Source organism: Anneissia japonica, unplaced genomic scaffold, assembly GCF_011630105.1.
Source record: "Anneissia japonica isolate Jap-2015-1 unplaced genomic scaffold, ASM1163010v1 scaffold287579_len849171_cov184, whole genome shotgun sequence".
Lineage (NCBI taxonomy): Eukaryota > Metazoa > Echinodermata > Crinoidea > Comatulida > Comatulidae > Anneissia > Anneissia japonica.
Genome location: NW_022755335.1, coordinates 440,049 through 462,569, shown reverse-complemented (window position 1 = coordinate 462,569; position 22,521 = coordinate 440,049). Strand labels below are relative to the sequence as shown.

At 33.5% G+C, this 22,521-nt stretch overlaps 3 protein-coding genes across 4 annotated transcripts in view; 2 read left to right on the top strand and 1 right to left on the bottom strand.

The window, feature by feature from the left end:
• The first annotated feature begins 105 nt into the window (after nt 1-105).
• LOC117123414 (ARL14 effector protein-like) lies at nt 106-6,592 on the top strand. Its single transcript, XM_033269320.1, has 4 exons — nt 106-262; nt 1,407-1,528; nt 2,102-2,320; nt 3,383-6,592. Exons 1-4 carry the CDS (start codon nt 128-130, stop codon nt 3,447-3,449), a joined length of 543 nt encoding a protein of 180 aa, XP_033125211.1. The 5' UTR covers nt 106-127; the 3' UTR covers nt 3,450-6,592.
• On the bottom strand, nt 6,585-11,029 carry LOC117123413 (hsp70-Hsp90 organizing protein-like). Of its 2 annotated transcripts, XM_033269318.1 has the most exons (8): nt 10,893-11,029; nt 10,295-10,510; nt 9,732-9,764; nt 9,524-9,592; nt 9,117-9,201; nt 8,319-8,419; nt 7,528-7,657; nt 6,585-7,308 (listed from the first exon to the last, which is right to left on the bottom strand). In XM_033269318.1, the coding sequence occupies exons 1-8, from the start codon at nt 10,902-10,904 to the stop codon at nt 7,220-7,222; spliced, it is 735 nt and encodes a 244-aa protein (XP_033125209.1). In that variant the 5' UTR covers nt 10,905-11,029; the 3' UTR covers nt 6,585-7,219. The 2 variants fall into 2 exon arrangements, with proteins under 2 accessions (XP_033125209.1, XP_033125210.1); XM_033269319.1 differs by lacking the exon at nt 9,732-9,764.
• Nucleotides 11,030-11,043: 14 nt separating this feature from the next.
• LOC117123412 (sorting nexin-27-like) overlaps nt 11,044-22,521 on the top strand; it is a gene marked incomplete in the record, with an annotated part of 41,573 nt that continues 30,095 nt past the window's right edge. The window contains 1 exon segment of the mRNA XM_033269317.1: nt 11,044-11,317. Within this exon segment, the coding sequence (XP_033125208.1) occupies nt 11,049-11,317 (269 nt within the window).

Here is a 22,521-nt window from a genome sequence, read left to right as displayed (position 1 = left end):
AATAATTAGAAACGCTTACCAATATATTATTCTGTACTAAATATCACAAACAAATATTTAGAATAGCTTTTATTTATTTGTTATATATATAGATTGGAAAGGCCATTTCCTTCACATAAACTTCAAAATGGCAGCTTCCATGGAAAGACAAACAAGTTCTTTTGATCCAACTGATAATGATCCTGTAGGAGATTTAGCTATTGGAAGCTCATATCAACTGAACGAACTAAATTCAAATCACAATGAAAGTCAAAAGACTGATGTACGTTGATTTTAAACATATTTTGGTGTTTGTAGGCTTATGATGGTGGACGCATCGAACAAGGTTTTTCCTAGTGGCCTAGCTAGGCCAAGCTACTGTAGGCTAGGCCTACTCTATATAGGCCTAGACTCTAGTCTAGACCGCCTATCCACCTAGACTTAGCGTGCTAAGACTCCTCCTAGAGTGAGCTTACCTAAAATAAAAACATGGTTCAGTGTCTGTGTCACTGTGTGAGTGGGAGCTTTCTTAACTTCAAGATTTGAAAATATTGATCCAATCCAGACTGTATATAGTGGTAGGCCTATCTCTATAGGCCTAGGCCATAGTAAGGGCCACGGCCTGTGTGGCCAATCCTCTGCGCAAAAACTTCCATCTGCACATTTGGAAAATAAGGGCCGACTTCCACGCAGATTTTGTATAGTATACATATATATATATATATATATATATATATATATATATATATAACCAATACAATTATGCAGATACAATTCCCGTGCGCGATCCATTGGTTTGTCCCGTCAAAGGGATCTGTTGCCGAGTGATCTCCTCAATAATACCTCCATGTTTCTACCATTCTTTATTGTCCTTCTGGTCAGTTGAAAACCTGTGGTGGTAGATTCTTGTCTGTTGCTGCACCAAATTTGTGGAACAACTTAGCCAATTTCATAAGTGATGTTCCTCTTTGTTCACTTTTTAAATCCTGATTTAATTTTACTCTCGACACTGGGAGAAAGAGCACATAGAGACATTGCACTGTATTTACACTATAGAAATGGAAGACCCTTACCCTAACCTTCCTCTGTCTCGCTATCCTAATGCACTATGGCATTGTCGGAAGAATATCCTTTGCCTTATTTTTTTGCATCCCAAAATTTTAAAATGATGATGAAAACTAAAGTAGGCCTACTATTAATCCAATAGCAAATACTCTATCCAAAGTAGTTGGCCAAGTAAATTGGAAACAAGGAGGTGGATAAGGATCAGACATTAAAAAAAGTAAACTGATAATGTATTATAAAATAACTTAAGAATTACCGTATAAATGCCATCCTCAAATCAATAAATTATTCGAAGAAATATGGTAGTTGTATAGTGCTTTAAATTTCAATTTGTTCATTTGATTATAAACTCTCCTTTCCAGGCAACTCAAAAACTCATCAAGAATTTACAATTTCGTAATCCTGGACCTCTACAAGTGTTCGATCCAAATACCAGTGCTCGCGAAATGAGAAAAGTTATGAGAACATCTGCAGCTATAGGACGGTGAGAATAGAGTGTCTTAATGTTATGAATAAGTGTACAGTTGTAGTATTGTTATTGAACAATTATTTAGTAATAGCATGGATGCATTTCAGAAATATCAGATAGGATACATACAGGTTTTTACTTCAGTCGCAGACAATGTGTAAGACCTGATATTGTCAGTGGCATATATTAAAATGTCAGTCTTAAAATGGGTAGGCTGATGGGAGCACGAAGATGAAGTGAGGGTGTTGATTATTAAGTGAGGAGGATTACTGTAGCTTGCAAAATAAGGTTATAAGGTGAATTTTAACCACTTGAGAGTATTTTTTTTGCTTCAAACATTTTCCAGAGGCTGGGAAGTGGGTTGGGGGGGGGGGGAAACTGGGTGAAAGATTTTTGGCACACACCCATGGATAGATCACTGGATTGGATATTGCATTTTTTTTAACATATTGGTAAACCATAAGTTAGTTGTTAATTGCCTGTACTTCAACAAAGAATGAATGTAAACACTTTATATTAACTTTTATTGCCTTTGTACAATAGGCCAACTAATCTGTAATTACAATGAATTTAAATTTTTTAATATAGGGCAAAAAACAAAAAAAAGATGGTGTACAATGAGCAAGGTTTACTACAAGAAAGTGGTAGAGACTTGTGTGATTGCCTCAATCATCAGTGCCCAGGATGCCACTTCCCATGCCCACTCTGCAAGTCGCCAAAATGTGGTAACGAATGTCGCTGTAAACGCAAATGGTTGTACGAACAAGTAGAAGTAGAGGGCATTGGAGTGGTCTATAAATTTCAGAGGTGACAAGTGTACTAACTTTGAATGGGTTTTCAGGGGTAGTTTTGGGTAGACCTCTCTCATACATTAGTAAACATTTAACTTAACTAGAATTACAAATAAAATACGTACAATAGACACCTTCTTTTGACTAAACAAAATTTATTGAGACACAAACTTATGCTAGCATGGTCAAGCTTCATCAGGTGGATGAAGGAACACAAGATTAAACTGTTCATAACTGCACTTATTTTATTTGTATTCCATGTTACTGACTAATACGACTTCAACTTTTATTATTTAACTAGATATTTCATGTCTTCTTGATCATAAATTTCTGAACAGGAACTTAGTAATAGCTTATATTCACAACCATTGATGTGCTCTGCCCTTTAATATTTCATTCTCAATGTTAAAAACAGTACATGGCCAGCATGCATAGGATTTGATGAATATAGAGTTGTGAACATTTGATGAATGCAAATTCTTGAGACAGAATTGTTTTAACCTAAAATATGCTTGTGTACATACTGTAGATCAGCAAGAGCATTTTTGTGCTCACTGAGCCAGACTAGTAAGATTGGCAAAACACAACACTAAATTGTTTAGTTTAATATTGTAAATATTTTTAGAGGAAGTTTTCTATATTTATTTTAAAAGCTGCAATTTATATTGTTTATATGGAAATTAGTTTTATTGAAGTATCTGTCTGTTATTGAATCTATTTATATATTTTAATGCTGCAATACTTAAAACGTAGTTAGGAACAGTGCCTATATGAATGTCTATTTTAAAAGCTGCAATTGCTCGTTTTATTTATTTATTTTAATATTCAGGTATAATATATCAATATACGAACGTCAGCCAAGGGCTGAAATCAGTGTATTTACAAAATATTTACAAATATTAAAAATATCATATGTATACAAAATTACACCAATATTGTTTATTGAAAATTTGTATTACTGTATCAAACTTTAATTAGAAATAGTTCAATATTTCAATGCTGCAATACTTGATATGTAGTTAGTAACAGTGCTTATATGAACTGAATTAATTATTAAGTAACTTTTATGTTTAATTAGAGTTACTGTCATGAAACAAAGAAGAATAGCGTCATCTTGGCGAACTTATTCAAGGGAAGTTTTTTGATCATCAGGAGCAGTGGCTAATCGCTGAGATTGTACATTATGGAAGAAAAAGAAAAGATGTTAGAAAGGGGCCAATAAAGGAAGCATTGGACTAAATACATCAAAAAGTTGTCCATAAAGAACATTAATAGAAGCCAAGTGAGTATAGCTTGGATAAATCACATCAGAAGATGTGAGTGAATTGTCAAGACAGATCCAAGAAATGGCAAAACGGGAACTTAAGCCCCCATCAGCAATATAATATAAATTTAGAGGAGCATCTCCTCCCAAATCCTCTTGAACCTTAGGTCCTTGATTGGTGGTTTTCACCCCACTCTCTCCCAGACTGAAACATCCTAAATCCAACCCTGATGGTAGTCCTCTGCTACAGAATTGAGGCATTAAAAGATATAAAGGTATGCTGTTTGTGTTGACCTGGTAATCTTGAAATCGGTAAAATTCTATAATTCAGTTGCTTACTTTATATATAAAATTATAAATATTTAGTTTTTATTTAAAAAGTAGAATGAGAAAATAATTTAATTAAAAATAAATTTTGTAGGCTTAAATTAAATTAGTTGGTAATCAATTTAAGATTTTTTGAAGTAAATTCTTAAATTTTTAAGAATTCTTAAATATTTTAAAGTAAATTCTTCCAGGCCTTCTTCTTGCACCCCCTCCCCTTTTAATCCACGACTGAGTTGGTGGCCCTAGATTAAAAACTTGGGGGATGGGGGAGTTATTAGCAGTTAGTGGGTGGGGGGGGGGTGGCACTAGTCAGTTACAGACTGGGAGTGGGTCAAAAGAAACTGCGCAGTTTAAGCATTTTTTTCTCTTCATAAATATATATTATATTTTGTTTTGTTTTTTTTTGGTCTGATGAGTCATGGCAAACATGAGCTTGGCCTGTCCGAAGAGTGGAGGTTCTTGAGCCTGCTGGCGCCACCACTGGCACTCAGTGCACGTCTTCACCTTAAGCATAGACTTGATTGCAGCCTCTAAATTTTGTCCTAATCATTAGTGAAAACTATTAAACATAAATTTATTTTGGCCCCAGTGGCGTTCCATATTACTTCTTTGCACCAATGGCATTCCATGCTATACTTTTTCTGGGTTTATTCCCATTCAAAATCAACAACATAACAAGTAGAGTTCCTATATAGGAACTCTAATAACAAGCTTCTGGACATAAACGCTAAAAAAAAATCAATAATTTAGAGACTTTTGGCAAGTCTACCTTAAGCATTGCACTGTGTGTTTGAAAGCTTTTCGCTCAATAAATTTTTACACTAATTTATACTGTTGTCATTCTCTGTAGATCGTTATGCTATTAGGGCTACTCATAACATTACCGTATTATTATGTCTCAATTGAAGTTGATAAATTATTGATGAAATTAATTGAATAATTCAATGTGCTAATGAAAATTATATAAGGATATTTTTTTCATATTTTACTACAGACAGTGTATATTTATTTCATTCATTTCACTTTTATGGTATTATCTCATAGAGTACTTTATTGCAGGGTCTAAAAAACAAAACAAAAAGAAATACTTCTTTACACAATTTGTAAATAATTTACAGAGTACTGTACTGTATTAAGCTTAAAGCCTGTTTGCATTGTACTTTTTTTGTTGAATAATAATGATAAACCTGATCAGTTTGGCTATATAGTCAAGTACGAACAACATACCTAACATCCTCCTTGGTCAAATTGCCATCCATGCATTCACAAAATTTATATTTATATCCAAGTGTGAACATTGTGATAATTTTACCTAGGTAGATTTACCCCTCGTCTAAATCGGACAAAATTAATGCAAAGTGGCCGTTGATGCTATAGTAGAAGCTATTGTACAACTGTAGCTACTTATGCAGGCAAACTAATTATAGCCTAGCATACTAGTTTATCATAAATGATGTAAAATATTCATATTTTGTTCGTCGTTATCTGAATAATTGATTCCTGCACAGGGGCGTACGGTGAAAAATCTAAGGGGGGTTGAAACGAAAGCACAGGGGGAAAGCTGAACTCGGAGAAATTTAGCGAAGCTTTCAGAATTCGCAGGGTGCGTTATTTGTGAGTGAAGCGAGCATATTTAAAGGGCACTTTCTTTAAAAGGGGGAGTCGACCACACCCATCGACCCCCCCCCCCCACGGTACGCCCCTGCTGCAAGGCATTCAGTATTAATTGATAAATCTGCACACACAAAGCTTGCAAACCGGTAAATCCAAAGTGCATTTGTTTCTACCATTGTATATACACCACTAGTCATGGCTTCTTCATATCTTTATTTAGTGTGCTATATTACTACAAATGGGGTAATATCCCCAGACCTTGGAATGGGGATGATGGCATCTGGATAAATTTACTTCAACAAAACATTAGATGCATAGTATCCATTATCTTAGAGCTTTTAATTTGAGCAGTCTTATGTTGATTCTTATTTTATTTGAATAAAATTTGTAGGTTAAAAATAGTGATAGATTTAGAAAATTGCTAACAGTGGGTGGGGGAGAAACATGTCTGACAGAATGTCCAAACCAAAAGGGACCACCTAGATTCTCAACTAAGTTTCTAGGAGTAAAACCCCTGGTTGGCAAGTAGGGACTAATTTTAGGATAGTAAAAATTGTGCTTAAAAGATACTTAAAAATCACAATAACATTGCTTGCTTGCCTGGCTGACAATATAATTTTCCCCACTGCCATTTGTATAGTAAATCTTTTGTAATATGTACAGTATTATGATTTACTCATGTCTTTTATGTAAACAAATTTAAGCTTATCAAATGCTGATTGCCATCTACTGTAAGATGGTGGAACCACTTTTTGTATTCTTTTTAAAAGAACCAAAACTAAATATATTGCTTTAAATTAATATGCTTTCATTGTGGAAAACTTACTTGAATGTTTTGTAATGGAACACAAAACAATTTTTTTATATTTCATTACATGTGAATTATAGTCATAATCATATCTGCACTTCATAGGCAGTCACACCATATATTATAGTTGCATAAATTTATTATTTATTCTAAGGTATATATCATGAATGCAAGCAACCAAACAAACTATAATTTTGCTTTGATTTATATTTTAAATGTTTATAGCTACTGTATGTACTAAAACAATGCAAAAAATAAACTTCATAATTCTCTTAGTCTGTTTTTATTTGAAGTTTCTGCGTTTCTTTCAGATTTTCAAACTGACATTGCACTATTGTACTGATATTCAATGCTTGTTTATTTTTTTAATTGTTACACATTTAACAAACAAATTTTATTAATTCTAAATTAAATTATTGTCTATTGTATATGCCCTCTCCTTAACAATTATTGATGTCCAAAGTTTTTGCTGTCCATCCTTAAGGTAGAGTTGAAGTGCGCCCACACTAATCATCGCAAAAATGCTGTGTAAATGAATAGGCATTCATCATTAACTGTCCATGGGAGTCAGAATAATCTTTCTTAAAACATGTAGGAAGTGGATCCATGTCATATTTATATATCAAATACATCTTGGAAATAATCTGAACAATAACCTTTTGGTTCAGTTGTTGAAAGTAGTATATTCCAAAGAGAAATTGAACATTCATTCATGCTGAACTGCAATGATATATTCTAGCAAGCTGAATTACAGCAAATGAAGTTCATATTAAAGTAACCAGTTTACAGGATCTGCATCATCCTCTGCTTGGTAGAGTGATTGTTTACGTCCAAGACCGGCAATATGTCAGTGATTGGTGTTTGCCTCTTAAAAATGCATGACAATGTGTCTGCTGCAGTCATCAGGTCTTTGTACTCTTTCTCTTGTTTCGCTTTGTCTCGGTTATTTTTTTACTGTTTTGTGTACTGTTAGAGCTGCTGTCGGTTGACCCTATATTTGAGAAAAAATTTATCTTCAGTCACAATCTTTATTATACTTTCATTAGTTTTCCAATTACATAGTTAATGGAAATTTCCAAGATGAAAACATGACTTTGTAAAATAACATGAACTTTGTGAGATCGAATATCCATATCAAAATAGAGTTTTAATAATAAAAATAATAACTTCAGCTTTTATGTTGATATTTTAAGCATTGAAATTTCCTTACCAAATCCTAGGTCCGGAAGTGGTTCAAGTAGAGATGACCGTTGTAACTGTAGCATGTACTTGTACAACCAACTACCAAGCAAACCAAGTGAAATAAAAACTACCACAAATACAGTTCTCAGAACCATTGACTGCAAGACCAAATAACAAACTATTAAGACAGCACACAGTACAAATTAGGTAGTTTTCGCCACACGGAGTTAACCTTAATTTTAAATGTGAGTACCCAACATGCAATGCAATAGCTCCACCCTTTTGTAAACAAATCGGAAAAATATGCATGTGCAAACCCGTAACTAACGTACGTCGAGCATGTAAAATCCTGAAATTAACGTACTCCGCAACACAAGGTGAAAAATTATGAGGTCATCCTTTAATGTTAACGTCATGTGGCGAAAACTACCTATTTACAGCACTTTTAAAAAACTAAATTCTAAACACCTTCCCTTTAAACATAGAATTGCTCATTTTGAAAGACAAGTTCCAATGAGACAGACAGAAGCAATTTAGATTTGCAATGAATATATAAATACTGTATATAACGGTTAAAATTGATGCATTTTAATTATAAGGAAAACTACTACTGTTTACTTTTATAAACATACAATCTTAGCAACCCACCCCATGGTTTATTTAATTTCAATCTTCAAGCGAGAGAATTATAAAAACATTATACCTGTACATATATATGCCTTTCAAATGAAAGTATGAATTGCTGTAAAAACAATCAGCTTTTGTGGGGATAGAGGTCACAGTGTATTTTGCTGAGGTTGAGAGCAACCATCTTCTCACCTGTAACATAGGATTGTCGGCAGCCAAGTGATCAGCAAGGACAATTACAGTGCCAACCAACATACCAAGTGCTGCACTTATCCAGGGTAGTCGTCGCTCAGCTATATCAAGAAAATAGTGTTTAGGATAAAAAAAAAAAACAAATTAAATAATATAATATTCCAAGGCTCCTTTGCAGTGCCCATATCCATTTAGAAAAAGAGCTATTGTCAAAATTCTTGGATAGGTCTGCTTCTTAGAAAGATCAAAGTTCAAGTCAGAGCATAGCCACTAGTTTCATTTCAAGAGTGCCAAGTATGTGTTCCATGGACATGTATAATTGACTATAGTACTGTATGTGATATATATCAGGTGATTAAGGTCAGGGTGAGACATAAAAATTTAAAGGTAGAACTAAAGTAGGAAATAAATTCATTCTAAGTTCAAGAGACGAGACGGTAAGTAAAAATAAAATTTAATTATAGAACTAAAGTAACTGCAGAGTTACAGCAGGTGATACAGTAGAGTTTCAACTCGCTCCTAATCATATTTTCTATATATAACAGGGGTCCGAAGTCTCCTGGAAGTATCCCAGAAATCGGGGCGGCCTCCCACACTCCTCATGTGGACCACACTCTCCGTTACACCCTCAGATCGTCTCAGCGTTAGGGGGATTTGCTCATGTGGACCCCACCCTCTGTTGATCAATCTCTCCGATAATCAGGTTGAGTTCTAGATCAATGCGGGTATATTATATATGATTCAGGTGTAACAGATAACAGATGTTTTTATAGACTGTAAATGGAAGACAAAACTTACATGCTGTTAATTCCTCTAGTTTTTTCTTTGACTTATTGATGGCTTGTAATATTCCTTCATTTTCACTCTCCAGTGCAAGTCCAGCCTGAACCAAATTTAAAACATTTTATATGTATTTTTATTATAAATATTCCTATTAGTATTAGATATCAAGAAACTCAAGAATTTGTTATATTTTAAATTATTATTATATCTTTTTCAAATAAAATTCTATATAATTCCATACAAAGGAGTCTTAAAGTTTTATTTTATCATTTCATCTTTGTAAGTTTTGATATGGATTATTTACAATACAAAATCAGACATCTTGCCTATCCTTTGACTTGAATTTCTGATTTAATTTTTGTTCTATTCAAATTCATCACTTAATTGTCAATTTAGTTTTTTGATGAAAATAAAGTTCTTACTTCATAAGACTTGATTGCATCTTCATAATGCTCTGTGCAATACTCAACTTCTCCTTTTCTATAATAACCCTACAGAAAAAGGAACAATTTCTTTTAAATCTAATGGTAATACGACTAAATTAATGAATAAAACATTGCTGAAGTCACTAGAGATAATTACCAAAGTATAAATTATCTAATAATAATATGGGATTTGGTTCCTTGATACCTTTCTATAGGCTTTTCTTTCAACTTTCATTGCCTAACAAAAAAGAATGAAATACAACATTAGCAAGTGGGGGTTAAAAAATATTCCTCTTGTCAAATTTATTCCCTTTACAGAGAGAATACAAATTGATAGTTAATGAGCCATGGTATGAGTTGTTTATTTCTGGACTGAAAAATCAAGTAATTAGTTTTATCAGCATTAATTGGCAATTGCCAACACAGCCTGTAACCTTTCGAAATTGAATGGAAATAATTGATAATGCAAGACAATTTTGAGGGAATGAATTAATAAAGTGGTGTCATTAGTCAGCTCACAATCAAAAATTTAAAATTTCCTTTCACAAACTTTTTGAACACTAGTAGTTTTAAATTCTATAGGAAACTTGCAAAAAAAAAAAAGCAACAGCAATATAACACTAATTGACCAGGGATGATACTGTACCACCAGATAATGAGTTGAGGGAGGAGTTTATCAAGGATGACCACAAATAAAATTTTAATTAATTAAACAAGATTTTTGATGCTTTGAGAAAAATACGTCTTGAGAAAATACTGAATATATACTTTTGGCCAATCAGGATTCAGCTTGATAACTGTTTTGGCATCTTGTAAAGCAAGGTAATATTGTTGGATTTGTAAAAATGCTAAGCAACGGTTGCTAAACAAACGGTGATCCTTCCCATCCAGCTTAATGCCTGTTGTGTAATGAAGGACAGCTTCTGTTGGGTTCTGAGATTTCATACACTCATTGCCTTTGTTCTTCTCTTCTTCAGCTTTGACCTACATTTAATTTAAAATAGAAAAAAAAGGTAATTCAGCAATGTTTTCTAAAACCTTTATATGCTTTTCTTATACAGTATCACTTCCTGTTATATAAACTATATTATACTTTCATTTTCTTTTTATCATCATCATTTTAAAAAACTGTTTATCAGTTGTTAAATCCTTCTTGAAAAAGGGCCCAGTCGTCCATAGTCCCAATTATAGTGTAGCCTATTCCATCAGTAGGCCGTCCGACCTTGGTTCCCTACCTTGCCTAGGCCTAGCCCCAGAAAATCAAATGTTTGTGGTTGAAAATTGACAAGCAAATGTATACAAATAGTTGAAATCGTTCTTAAATATTATGATGCTAAACATGTAGCACCACCAGCACTGACAGTACCTTATTACTCATTGTGCGGGCCTCTTTGAAAATCGTTTTATAGCAACTTGGCCTTGTCCCTCATCTGGTGGTAGTTTCTTTCTTTTTCCAGATGATAAAAACACATTTTTTAGAACAGCGTCCTCTACACCCTGTACTTTTTAAGCGTAGTGTCACATGACTTTCGTCGCAATCCATCCATCCAGGGTAATCATGGCGGAGTCTAACAATCCGGGAAGTGAAGAAACTGCGAAACCTCGCGTTGTTACTATTCACAAAAGTGAAACTGGCTTTGGATTTAACGTCCGTGGTCAAGTCAGTGAAGGTGGTCAGCTGAAAAGCATAAATGGAGAGTTGTATGCACCTCTTCAGCATGTTAGTGCGGTTTTGGAAGGAGGCGCTGCAGAGAAGGCCGGAATCCTGAAGGGAGACCGCATCTTGGAAGTGTGAGTAGGCCCTGCTGCTGTCTGCCCAGGCTAGGCCTATTATAAGCCCGGTTAATAAGAACGTTACTAGGCCTAGGGGGCCTAGGCCTACTGTAACTAGCTTAGTAGGACCTAGGTAGCTAGGTAGTAGCACACAAAAAATTATATCATTCAATTGACTTCAAATATAGGCTAGGCCTAGTTTCACATTAATTCAACGCTGTGGCTAGAGATACGGTACTGTATCGGAACTTCCGATTGCTAAATATTATGTCATGATTAGCCAATAGAAATGACCGACTTGATTTTTTTGGCTTTTTTGCAAAGTCGACGTCGCGATCATGAGAAATGTGTATATGGCACGAACAGTTACGATCAATTTTATGTCATAATAGCCTAGGCCCATTTCATGTAGGCCTACTTCGATTGGGGCTTATCACAATGTTTGGGTTAAACGTCCTTTCTGTTATTCTTGCGTATTTTATGGTCTACCAAAGAGAATGGTCTACTTAGGCTTAGGCCTAGGGCATAGGCTGAATACCCGCCTAGGGGCCAATGCTTATTATAGGCGTACTACTAGGCTAGGCTAAGGCCTAGTACTGTAGTGTCATGGGATGGGTGTCCACCTCACTGGTTGTGTCGACAAGAAATGAGCGACAAAGACATGGAGTTGCAAGTTCTCCTTTTATTGTGGTTCTCAGTCAGACAATCAGTATCAACAGAATACAGAAAGAGAAGAAACCCCTGAAACATTACTAAAACATGCATGTATCAGTATAAATTATAAGGTTAACATACGTAATGGTCCTAGCAACACACCAAGTTGTGCAATAATAATAATTACTCTTCATTGTTAAACACCATTTACTGTAGCATAGACTGCTAATCAGAACTACATAATTACTATAGCATATGTTTAACTGCACAATGCACCATGAACATTCCCCCTGATTCCCTGTTTCTGGAATCATAGTACAGTACAACATAAGCATCAAACTCAAATTTCCTCACGGTTACACAAATTATTAACCCCTATCCTCCCAACAGGATAGCATATAGGGTACTCCACCCACCTGGTTCACACAACCAGCATACAGTAAAACAAATAAAGAAAATAATAATTTGTTGATAAATAAATCATTCTTACATCACATTATAACCACACTGAATGAATACTCATAAAAGGGTCACTTGCAGTAATTATAGAATAAGTAATTAACATACTACTAATATAAAAGAATAAAATACAAGGAATCAATAAACTCATCAATGCTTAACACATTAAAATAGCCAATTATGTTAAATAAAATAGTTGTAATCGATACTATCATAATAATTTTGTACCTGAATCCAACTCTGTACACAGGTAGCGATTTCCGCCTCCAGTCTATAATCAAAGACTGCTACACACATCAAATATTCCCAAGCCTCGCTCAGCTTGTCTCCAAGTTCTCGTTACTAGAATAAGTAATTATACCAATATTTGTTCTATATATATAGCATTCCATCATCATGTTACAATCATTTATAAATCATAGCAAATAATTAAGTCTTAACATCGAACATAACAAGTCATAAACTATAACGTGAAAGATCGTTATGTACATCGAACGCTGAATTATCGTGGGCACCGCCATCTTACTTGTTTGTTTACATTACGGCACCCTCTATGGATGGATTCGCTATCAGCTGTAAAGCCATAGATCAATTAAAATCACAGCGGGGAATCCAAGCATTGATAATCATGCCAGACCTACGGTAACAAAGCTAATTTAACCATGCTCTGACTTACGGTACTCTTGTATTAGTTAACAATCATACTTAACTTATTATCAAGTATAAACTCATACCACCTTACAGGTAGTACACTAACAACAGAAATGTGTAACATCATTTAATTCAATAGTGGTATTACAATGTATGTAGGCTAGCCTAACAATACAACGTGCACTGCTTCAGGCACTTAGATAGGCCTATCTCAGATGCAAGAAATTGCGACTTAACAATCATTGATTAAAAAAAGAATATTACAACACATGAATACAATCGACTAACACTCAATTATACATAAACACAGTAAGAGTAAATATTTGAAGCATACAATTAACTACTCATACCTAGAAAACTATATATAATACTACAGGGAATTAGTTGCACAGTAGCAGGGGTAGCAAGGCCTAGGTCTGGCTTCTACTATCAAAATAGTTTACTCAGTCGCTTGATGTCGCCAAATCTAGCAAAACTGCTATCCTTTTTATTTGCTATAGGGCCTCGGGCTACAGAATATTAATCACAGCTTGTCAACAACACACGCGAACGAACGAAATTTCTTATCTTCGATCGTTGCTAAAACCATCTAAAAAAACACTATTCTTGCAGCAGCAGTGCAGTGCACTGAATGATGTCACGCATATATCAGCGTTTCTATTGGCTAATCATGGCGTAATATCATTTACCGTACCTTTAGCAATCGGAAATTCCGATATGGTACCGTATCTCTAGCCACGGCGTTAATTCAATGGAAAGAACACATTGATGTGAATCTACTGTTTTGTTAGAATTAGATGACAGAAATTGGTTGAATAGTTACAGAGTTAAGCCTAGAACCTTCTTCAATTTAATCAAATAAAATTTTTTCGATATTTACGCACGTTGGCCTATTTTGAATGTGTGCATCGCTCGTACAGCCTGGCTAAGCCTTCCCTAAAGCTGGGCACTCGCTGCACACAACGGGATTCTATGAAGAATGCAACGCGACAAAGCGTGGAAAGGGTTGTTTTAAGGTCGTACGATGCAGTGGGTGCCCGACTTTAGATGTGACGTCTCCTCTCCATGGATACGTCCTGATAGGCTACGTGATGACACATCACTCATATCACGGCCTAGAGTAGCTCAGACTCTACCTACTGTAGCTTAGGGTATTTAAACACTCGGGGCATTGAGTCTTATTAAATTACATCAACGTACAAGATTTTCACTATTTCGCCTGTGTCAACATCAACCAGTCAATGTTTATGCCAGCGTAGGTCTTTTTTCCGAGAAAAACCAATTGGTTAGCAAAAGACATATTTGGAAATATTGTTACCATATAAGGAAACCATAGGCGGGCCTTATCTATTGAGAACTATAAATTATAGAGCTGATGCATTTTTGCTAAGCGATGCTAAAACGTGGTTACGCTTTTAAACGATAGGTGACGCTGCGCAAAGCAAATGCGGAAGTAAGATCGAAAAATCGCGATATAACGGACAAATCGTCTATCGGCTGTCCTACTGTATTAGTCTTCTATATTTTCATATTTTTTATATGAGAATGAGTTATTTTCTATTTTTTTCGTATTTTATTAAAATTGGAAACGTTCTAAACATATCACTGCTAAGTTTTTTGAAGGTGGGAATTCTGTATTCTGAATCGGAAATTATTGGAGAACATCGCCCGAGTGTTTGTTTTTTTTGTAAATTAACTAATCAAAGTCTCGGAAAAGGCCCCATATGACCCTGATTTTTTTTTTTCTGATAGGTCACACTTTCCTATTTGGGATTGTAACAACCTGTGCCCTTAATCGGATGTGCTCCACGGGTAGCTAAATTTAAAAAAAAAAAAAAAACGAACAAACACCAGAAAAATTTCGAAAAAAAGGAGAAAGAAAAAGATCATCTGCATATTAAAACATAGTAAGATTTGTGCATTTTTAGGAGCGTGCTCTTCAACAGTCAAACTGCCATCGTATTGCATAATTCCACTAATCACGGCCTACTACAGTAATTCGCACAAGTTCCTTTTTACTGTAAAGTATTTTAATTGCGTGGATAATACATCAAATCCAGCTCAAGTACCAAGTCTGCACAGAATTTGGCCCTTATTTTATGAAATGAAGATTTTTAGGCCCAATTTTTGCAGGGAGGAAATATTCCCCGCACATGCCTAATTTTACAGTCTTGTCTATAAATTACTAATAATACATATATAGTTTATACCAGATAATGATTGAAAAAGCATGATAAAAATATTGTAGTTAAGTCATTTTTTCTTCTCAATTTATTTAAATTTTTCTCTTCTGGATGCACCAGGTAAGGGGTCAGGATTTCGCTAGAGCAGAGACAGATGATGAATTTCTTAAGATTTTGTAATTTTGATTTGCCATTTAAATTTATTGCTGTTATTTAATCAAAAAAACTTTCTGAATAAGCTATAGGCCTATTATAAAGCAGATTTGAGGTTCCTATGTGCATGATGCAAGCGCTTTTTAACTATACTATATAATATACTGTAAAAGGCACTATATACTTTATTATTTTATTATTATTATTACGGTAGGATCTGTGCAGTAATCATTTTGAATAAGTGCCACTGTAATGAAAAGTGATTCCAAACAAAACACAACAAAGTACCCTTCAGGGGTTTGGTATTGTAAATGACAAGCCTAGAGCAGGTTTATGTTGCTGAAGTAGTTAACTGAATGTGTCTTCACATTTTATTAAAATTGGCACTGATCATTGTTACAATATAGCTAGCTGTACGAAATTGATAATTGAAAGATTTTACATGAAATTGTCTTAAATTCAAAATATAAAATATTCACTTTTTGAATGAAATAATTTGTTTAAAAAAATTTTAAATCACCGATTTTTTAAATTTTTTTTTCCCTTTAAATTTTATTGTTATAAAAAAGCCAACATTGGCTACCGTAATTGTCTCATGTCTGCTTTAATATAAAAAAAAAAAACTTTAGTAATTATTCTAGATTAGTTTTGGGCATTTATCGTTGCCTTTATGGTTACTGTAAATGGAAAAGTGGTAACTTAATTAAGGTTAAGTTCATTAGAATGGAGTAGGGTAGGAAAAGGAAATAATCAGAAGAGAGAATATAAGTAAAATCTTAATTACTTTAATTGATCATGTACAAATGCAGTACAATTTATTGGCTCATCATTTTTCATTGTTTGCTTGCTTGTCATTGAACAGTAAGCCTCTATAGTTTACATGTAATCATGTGTATTGAAACATAGTATAATAAAAATCCGGAAGGTTGTGATTATTTTGACTTAATTTCCTGAATAACATTCATCAGTTTTTCGCTGTGAAAAGCACTCTGACAATGTACAATTTTAATAAAATTCTCACAAGTAAGCTAACCTGCATTTCATATGAGTAGGATTTAATTATAATTTGACAAATGTGAGCTGTGAATGACGGATTAATTCAGTTCCACTCATTACAGATCACCTGATACATGGGTAAACGCTACCAATTGTCAATAGTTATCAAGATGTTGATTGTGAAGATGTTGATGGTGAAGGTTTTGATGGTGAAGGTGATCATAATAAAGGTGCTGTTGATGAAGTTGTTGATATGAGGTGCTAATGAAGATGTTAATAAGGAAGATGTATAATTTTATTTTTATTTTCTCTTTCACTATATCACTATCAATCAATCAATTAATTTTTTATTTAAAAAGAAAATTCCAAGAAGGAGAACATCCAAAAATACAAATGAATAACAAAAAAAACATAAATATAACACAGTAAGAAACAGCAAACAACAACATAATTATTATAACATTGCTACAACGTTGTTTATTGATGTAAATTATACTGTACTACTGCACAAATCCCTTTTAAATAATAGTCTATAAATTGTTAATTATGGATTAATCAACATTTGTTAATGGCTTGGAAGTTACTATATGACTTTGTCATGTTATAAATGTAATAGAAAATAAACATCAAAATTAGCTGCCAGTAGATAAATAAATCATTGAGGAGAAACTGTATCGTCATCGTCCCTAGCGATTTACAAAACTAACATTTGAGACACTTATAATTATAATTTGTACATGAGGATATGAGGCATGTGTATTGGTTTCAAAGTATTTTTTATGTGAGGTTGATGTTCATATTAAAATTAGATGTTTTACTGATCAGGGAACTTATTCCGATGTCAATTATCTTTGTTTAAATTACAGTGTCTCATGTTAAAATCTGAGCATTTTATTGACTACCATGTTTTTATTTAATATAAAAAACGGAAATTTCATTTTAAACTACAGTATAGTTTAATAATCGTTGCTGCCACTACTATTGTGCTTAAACAGTGATTTACAATAAATGTAAAATAAACAAATAGTATAAGAAGTTTCTTCAATATAAACCAATAAATAATAGTTTCACCCTTTTAGCTCGTTGTACAAAGGTCAGCAGCAAAAGCAACTGACATTCCATGGAAATGTAATATGTCTCCCCGATTCAACTGACCAATCAGCATCACCAAAAGCTATTAGCGTCCTGTGTAGCTATTGTATGGAAACCAGTTTAAATTGCAATAGATACAGTATTTACTCACATGTGAGAGAGTCAATATAACAAGAAAAATAATAGACTAAGTTTAGTGTGTGATCGTAAGGACTGTACTCATGAGCAAGGTTCTTAATGGAATTTAAAATTCTTAAGTACACACAGCTTTACACACAACGTTGATTGGACGGTATCTTTCATTTACCTGTTAATCGGAATTTGAAATATCTAATTTGGAGAGCCCTGAGGTCTTGAAAAGTATTTTCGTCTTGGCTTTTAAGTTAGGCATACTGTACAGTCACTGCACTGTCAGTGAACCCTCCAATTTGTGGCCCCCTCTATAGTACTTTCGAAACCCTTCTAATTTGAAGAAGTACAGTAACGTTATATGTCCTGTACATCTGTAGGCAAACAGATAACATTGTTATTGGATCAGTCTGCAATTACTGGAGCCAATCAATTTCCAACAAATTTCATTTCCACATTATTAAAAATTAATGGTTAGAAAGAGCTGGCAAATAAAATGCAATGCATGCTATAGCATTGCATGATAATTATGAACATTTTGTGAAATAATATAGGTTTAAAAAATGGACCTTTTGGAATTTGAGGGGCGGGGGATGCATCCGCACTCTCTGCACCCCACTGCCTACAGGCCTGTACCCTAACATTACCTTTTCCTGTACTTTCACACATTGCACTATTGCATTGTATATACTATGCATCATGAGACCACTAACTTTTCCCAGTTGCTGATTGTGTCTATTGTTCCATTTGTCCCGGTGGACCGGCACTTGTTATGTCAATGAATGAATTGCTAGCCAAAATTTATGTTAAAAGTTTGTAGTTTCAAGAATTAAATAAACATCCTCATCATTTTGAGCCAACAGCATGGTGGCTGTAACAAGCCAGTCAAAGCAATTGGTAGTCAGGATGTTTCTAGGTATGGAAGCATTGGTGGTTCCTTGACTAAGAGTTTGTAACTGTTGGATATTTGTTAAATAAAAACCATGATTTACATTATCAAAATTATATTGTTAGGTTAATATTCAATGGTGTTGTAGTCTATGGTAGATGTCAAAGTTCATTGATTTGTCAAATGATCAAAGAGTGTATTGTATTCTTAAGTTCAATGTACATTTTAAAATGTAGTTCTTGATGCTGTGTAAATAAAAGACTTGGTTCGAATGTACAGTAATTGCTGTGAAGCAGCCAATTCATAAGACCTTATACAAAAATGAATGAACACCAATCAAGTTTTGTAATTATACAAAAACAAAAATATAAAAGCACTAAACAAAAAATTACAAACAAAATACAATAAAGTACAACTAATATAATGAAATATAGTACTTAATTAGAGCAGATTTAAAAGATGAGATTGATGAAGAATTTTGAATTACAGGTGGTACTTGAATCATTTCCCAATCTCTTGGTCGTGTAAGGTTAATATTCAATGGTGTTGTAGTCTATGGTAGATGTCAAAGTTCATTGATTTGTCAAATGATCAAAGAGTGTATTGTATTCTTAAGTTCAATGTACATTTTAAAATGTAGTGCTTAATGCTGTGTAAATAAAAGACTTGGTTCGAATGTACAGTAATTGCTGTGAAGCAGCCAATTCATATTCTTGACAGCAGTTTGACCTCTGAAAGGTCATTGTTTGTCAAAAATCAAGGGCCTAAGACGATTGAAAAGCGGAGTTTCCTTCTTTTGTTCTGCCGGCTAAAATCAATTACTTTAGGTGACGTTTGTAGACTAACCAACACGTACCAACGTCCGCATTGCGCACTAGCCTTATCCTACTCTAGGCCTAAACAAGCTAGGACGGTATAGGCCTAGCCTTGAAGGGATGAAGGTCCCAATGAAAAACAACGTCGCTCCTTGATAGCTAACATTGTCTATTTAACATCACAATAATTCATTATTAGACCTAGTTGTCTTTTGAATTGTACTCCACAAATCTCAGCCGATACCTCGCACAACTCGAGTAACGTCTCGTATCTATTGTCGTGACGTCATGGCTCGCTGGCTCACACTTGCGATATCTCGCACTTGTGATCAAATAACACGCTGGCTCGCACTTTGGCAACACTCTTTGGCAGTCAACTTGCCCATAGAAAACCCACCCTTGGAAACTTGCCCCATAAAAAAAAATGTACACTTCTAGACCATGTAGTCTTCAAAATAAAAATTGTAACCTTTGGTAATCAACTACATTTTCCACATACATAGAAATTTTTGAAACTTTATTAAAAAAACCTAAACCATAATTCACCACTATAGACACTTTATAACAAAAATGAAAAATTACAACTTTGTTACCCAATGAGAAGTGGTCTAATATAGACAATGGGTCGTGTCTCATATTATTTGTTATATTTTTATTATTCATTATTTTCACTTGACTCGCATTTTAATTTTGTTCGAAGAACATTTATATGCAGTTGTACTTCGCAGCACTTCACTTGCAATTTGCAATTTCTAGTTTATTACTTATATTCTTTTTATCTTAATACAAAGTGTTTATTTTGCCATCTTTACTCAAATTTGCCCATCCTAGAGTTGGAGTGGGCCTGCAATCACCATGAAAAAGGTTGTGAAATGATAGGCATTATACTGGCTAAAATAGTATCTTTAACCTTTATCAGATTTATTTCCTAAGCTATATGTTTATATTGTTTCAAATATGTTTTCGATCAAAATGTGTGCATTACTCATAATATTAACGAATCATCTGCATAAATTTTTGTTTTATTATGCTTAAAAGAAAACAAATAATGTTTATATTGTCACATACTGTACGTACTAACCAGACAAATTAAATGAAATTGTAGACTGTATCCTACTGTATCATTTCCCAATCTCTTGGTCGTTTTTTATACTGTTACTTAGTAGACTTACAATGAAAACAATTAAGTGAAACCTTTTTAAGCCATGTTTTGCAGACCCATAGCATTCTTCTTAATTTGTATCCTATAGTACTTGCCACCACTATGAAATCTCCTGATAAGAGAAGATGCCACCACTGTGAAATCTCCTGATAAGAGAAGATGTCTGAAGTTCTCTTTAACACAATTAACAAAATGATAAAAAGCGTTTCTCAATCCCATTTCTTACTGATGGCACACGATTTGATCTATAGAAATGTACCTCATTCACTTATTTTAAAATCAAATGTATTTCATGATTATCATTATCAGCATTGAGAAAATACCATGCTTTTTAACAAAATCTAAAATCAAGATATACATTATGTAAGTACCGGTAAGCATAGAAATAGTCGATTGTTGATATTTTCTGAAATGTAATAAATCACTGAGTTTGTCACAACATTAAAGAAGAGTTATGTGCATTATTTATTGTATTTTGTTCTTAAATGTTAATTGTTTTCATGTTTAAGTTTACTTTTGAAGGCAGTGCTAGTACGTCCTTAATATGATTCTGAATAAAGAAGAAAGCTCAAAGCTCTGGAAAAAAAAATACAATTAAATATTAAAATACTCAAATGAGTTGCAACTTCCAGTAAAACACAGATTGACATGAATAACAATCTAATTTTCAATACATAGAAATATTAGGTCACATAAGTTAAGAATGAGTCTAAAGATTGTAATATTAGGCATATAAAAATACCACAGATAAAGAAAACCACATCATAGTAATGGTAGAGTAAATAAATATTTTAATATTATGATTTATTATTAACAGTTTCTATGAAGCAGTTCTCAGGCCCATATGCAGTTGTGTCCTTGACATATAGCTACTGATCTATTAACATTTCAATTGTGTAGTAGGCCTACAGTACGATAATAATAGATTTATATTTATAGTTTTTGTTTTACTTGAAATAGATGTAAAATTTTAAGTTTAATTAAATATTTGTTGAATTGAATAAAAACATTCATACAACAGGGAGACGTATGCTAAATAATTGTAGAAAAGGAGGATACATCTGTCTCTAATATAACCCTTTATTGATGAATTACTTTCAAAGATGAATGTATTTATAGTAAATTTATTTTGACTTATCTTTCTTCACAACACTAAATCTTTTCACTGGTGGTAGATGAAACAAATTACATTATAATGTTTATACTGTATTTATATGAATTATATATAAGTTTATTATAGTAGCTATCATACACTTGGTACAGCTCTGCATAGTAAATTTATTTTGATTCCTCTTTCTCCATTTAAACAAATCTTTTCACTGGTAGATATAAACAAATTACATTATAAACTATGTTGTATTTACATATGAATTATATTTATAATTTTATTATAGCTATCATAAACTTCTGTCTAGCTCGGCTCTATGACATTTACAATATATAATCTTTAGCTTTATACTGCTGCATCTATCAATCAGTTTTTGTAATACCAATAATGTACCGAGTATTTTAAAATAAATTTTGTATTTTTTTTTTTATTTGTATGATTAGATGCATAAACTGGTTGGTTGCTAATGGAAACAGCATTAAGGGCAAGTAGAGAAGAGGTTGCAATAAATATAAATCACTTCTCTCATCAAAGATTAATTTTTTCATATTTTTTAAGATGTGCCATGATCTACGGAATAGTACAGATGGCAGACTTTATAACCAGGCTTTTCTGAACACAGATCTTTTTGTAACTTTCCCATGGACATTTTTGTAACCCTCACACTTTAACCAAGAAATTTAAAGTTTCCAAATTCGAATTTGGATCTAGAGTTCAAAATTCAGACAGGTGTTATATAGTCACAGCACACGTTTGACAAAAGTGACTTTCATGCATATCTTTTTTTTGAAATGACACCCTTAGTTCATGATGGTAATTTGCGAGATGATAGGATTGCATAATCCAAAGAAACACCATCAGTCAGACCTCTTGCTTTTTATTATACCATCATAGAGGAATTAGTTTATAAAACTAATTTCTCCATGAGTAT

Bases quoted from the DNA above. Each gene is read 5' to 3' on its own strand.
- LOC117123413 (XM_033269318.1), bottom strand. The intron at 9,765-10,294 runs GTATATATTCAG...CTTTTTTGTTAG, and splicing joins TGAATCCTGATTGGCCAAAA to GCAATGAAAGTTGAAAGAAA. The intron at 9,202-9,523 runs GTAAGAACTTTA...AATTTGGTTCAG, and splicing joins ATGCAATCAAGTCTTATGAA to GCTGGACTTGCACTGGAGAG.
- LOC117123414 (XM_033269320.1), top strand. From the start codon at position 128: ATGGCAGCTTCCATGGAAAGACAAACAAGTTCTTTTGATCCAACTGAT. The intron at 263-1,406 runs GTACGTTGATTT...TCTCCTTTCCAG, and splicing joins ATGAAAGTCAAAAGACTGAT to GCAACTCAAAAACTCATCAA. The intron at 1,529-2,101 runs GTGAGAATAGAG...TTTTTAATATAG, and splicing joins ACATCTGCAGCTATAGGACG to GGCAAAAAACAAAAAAAAGA.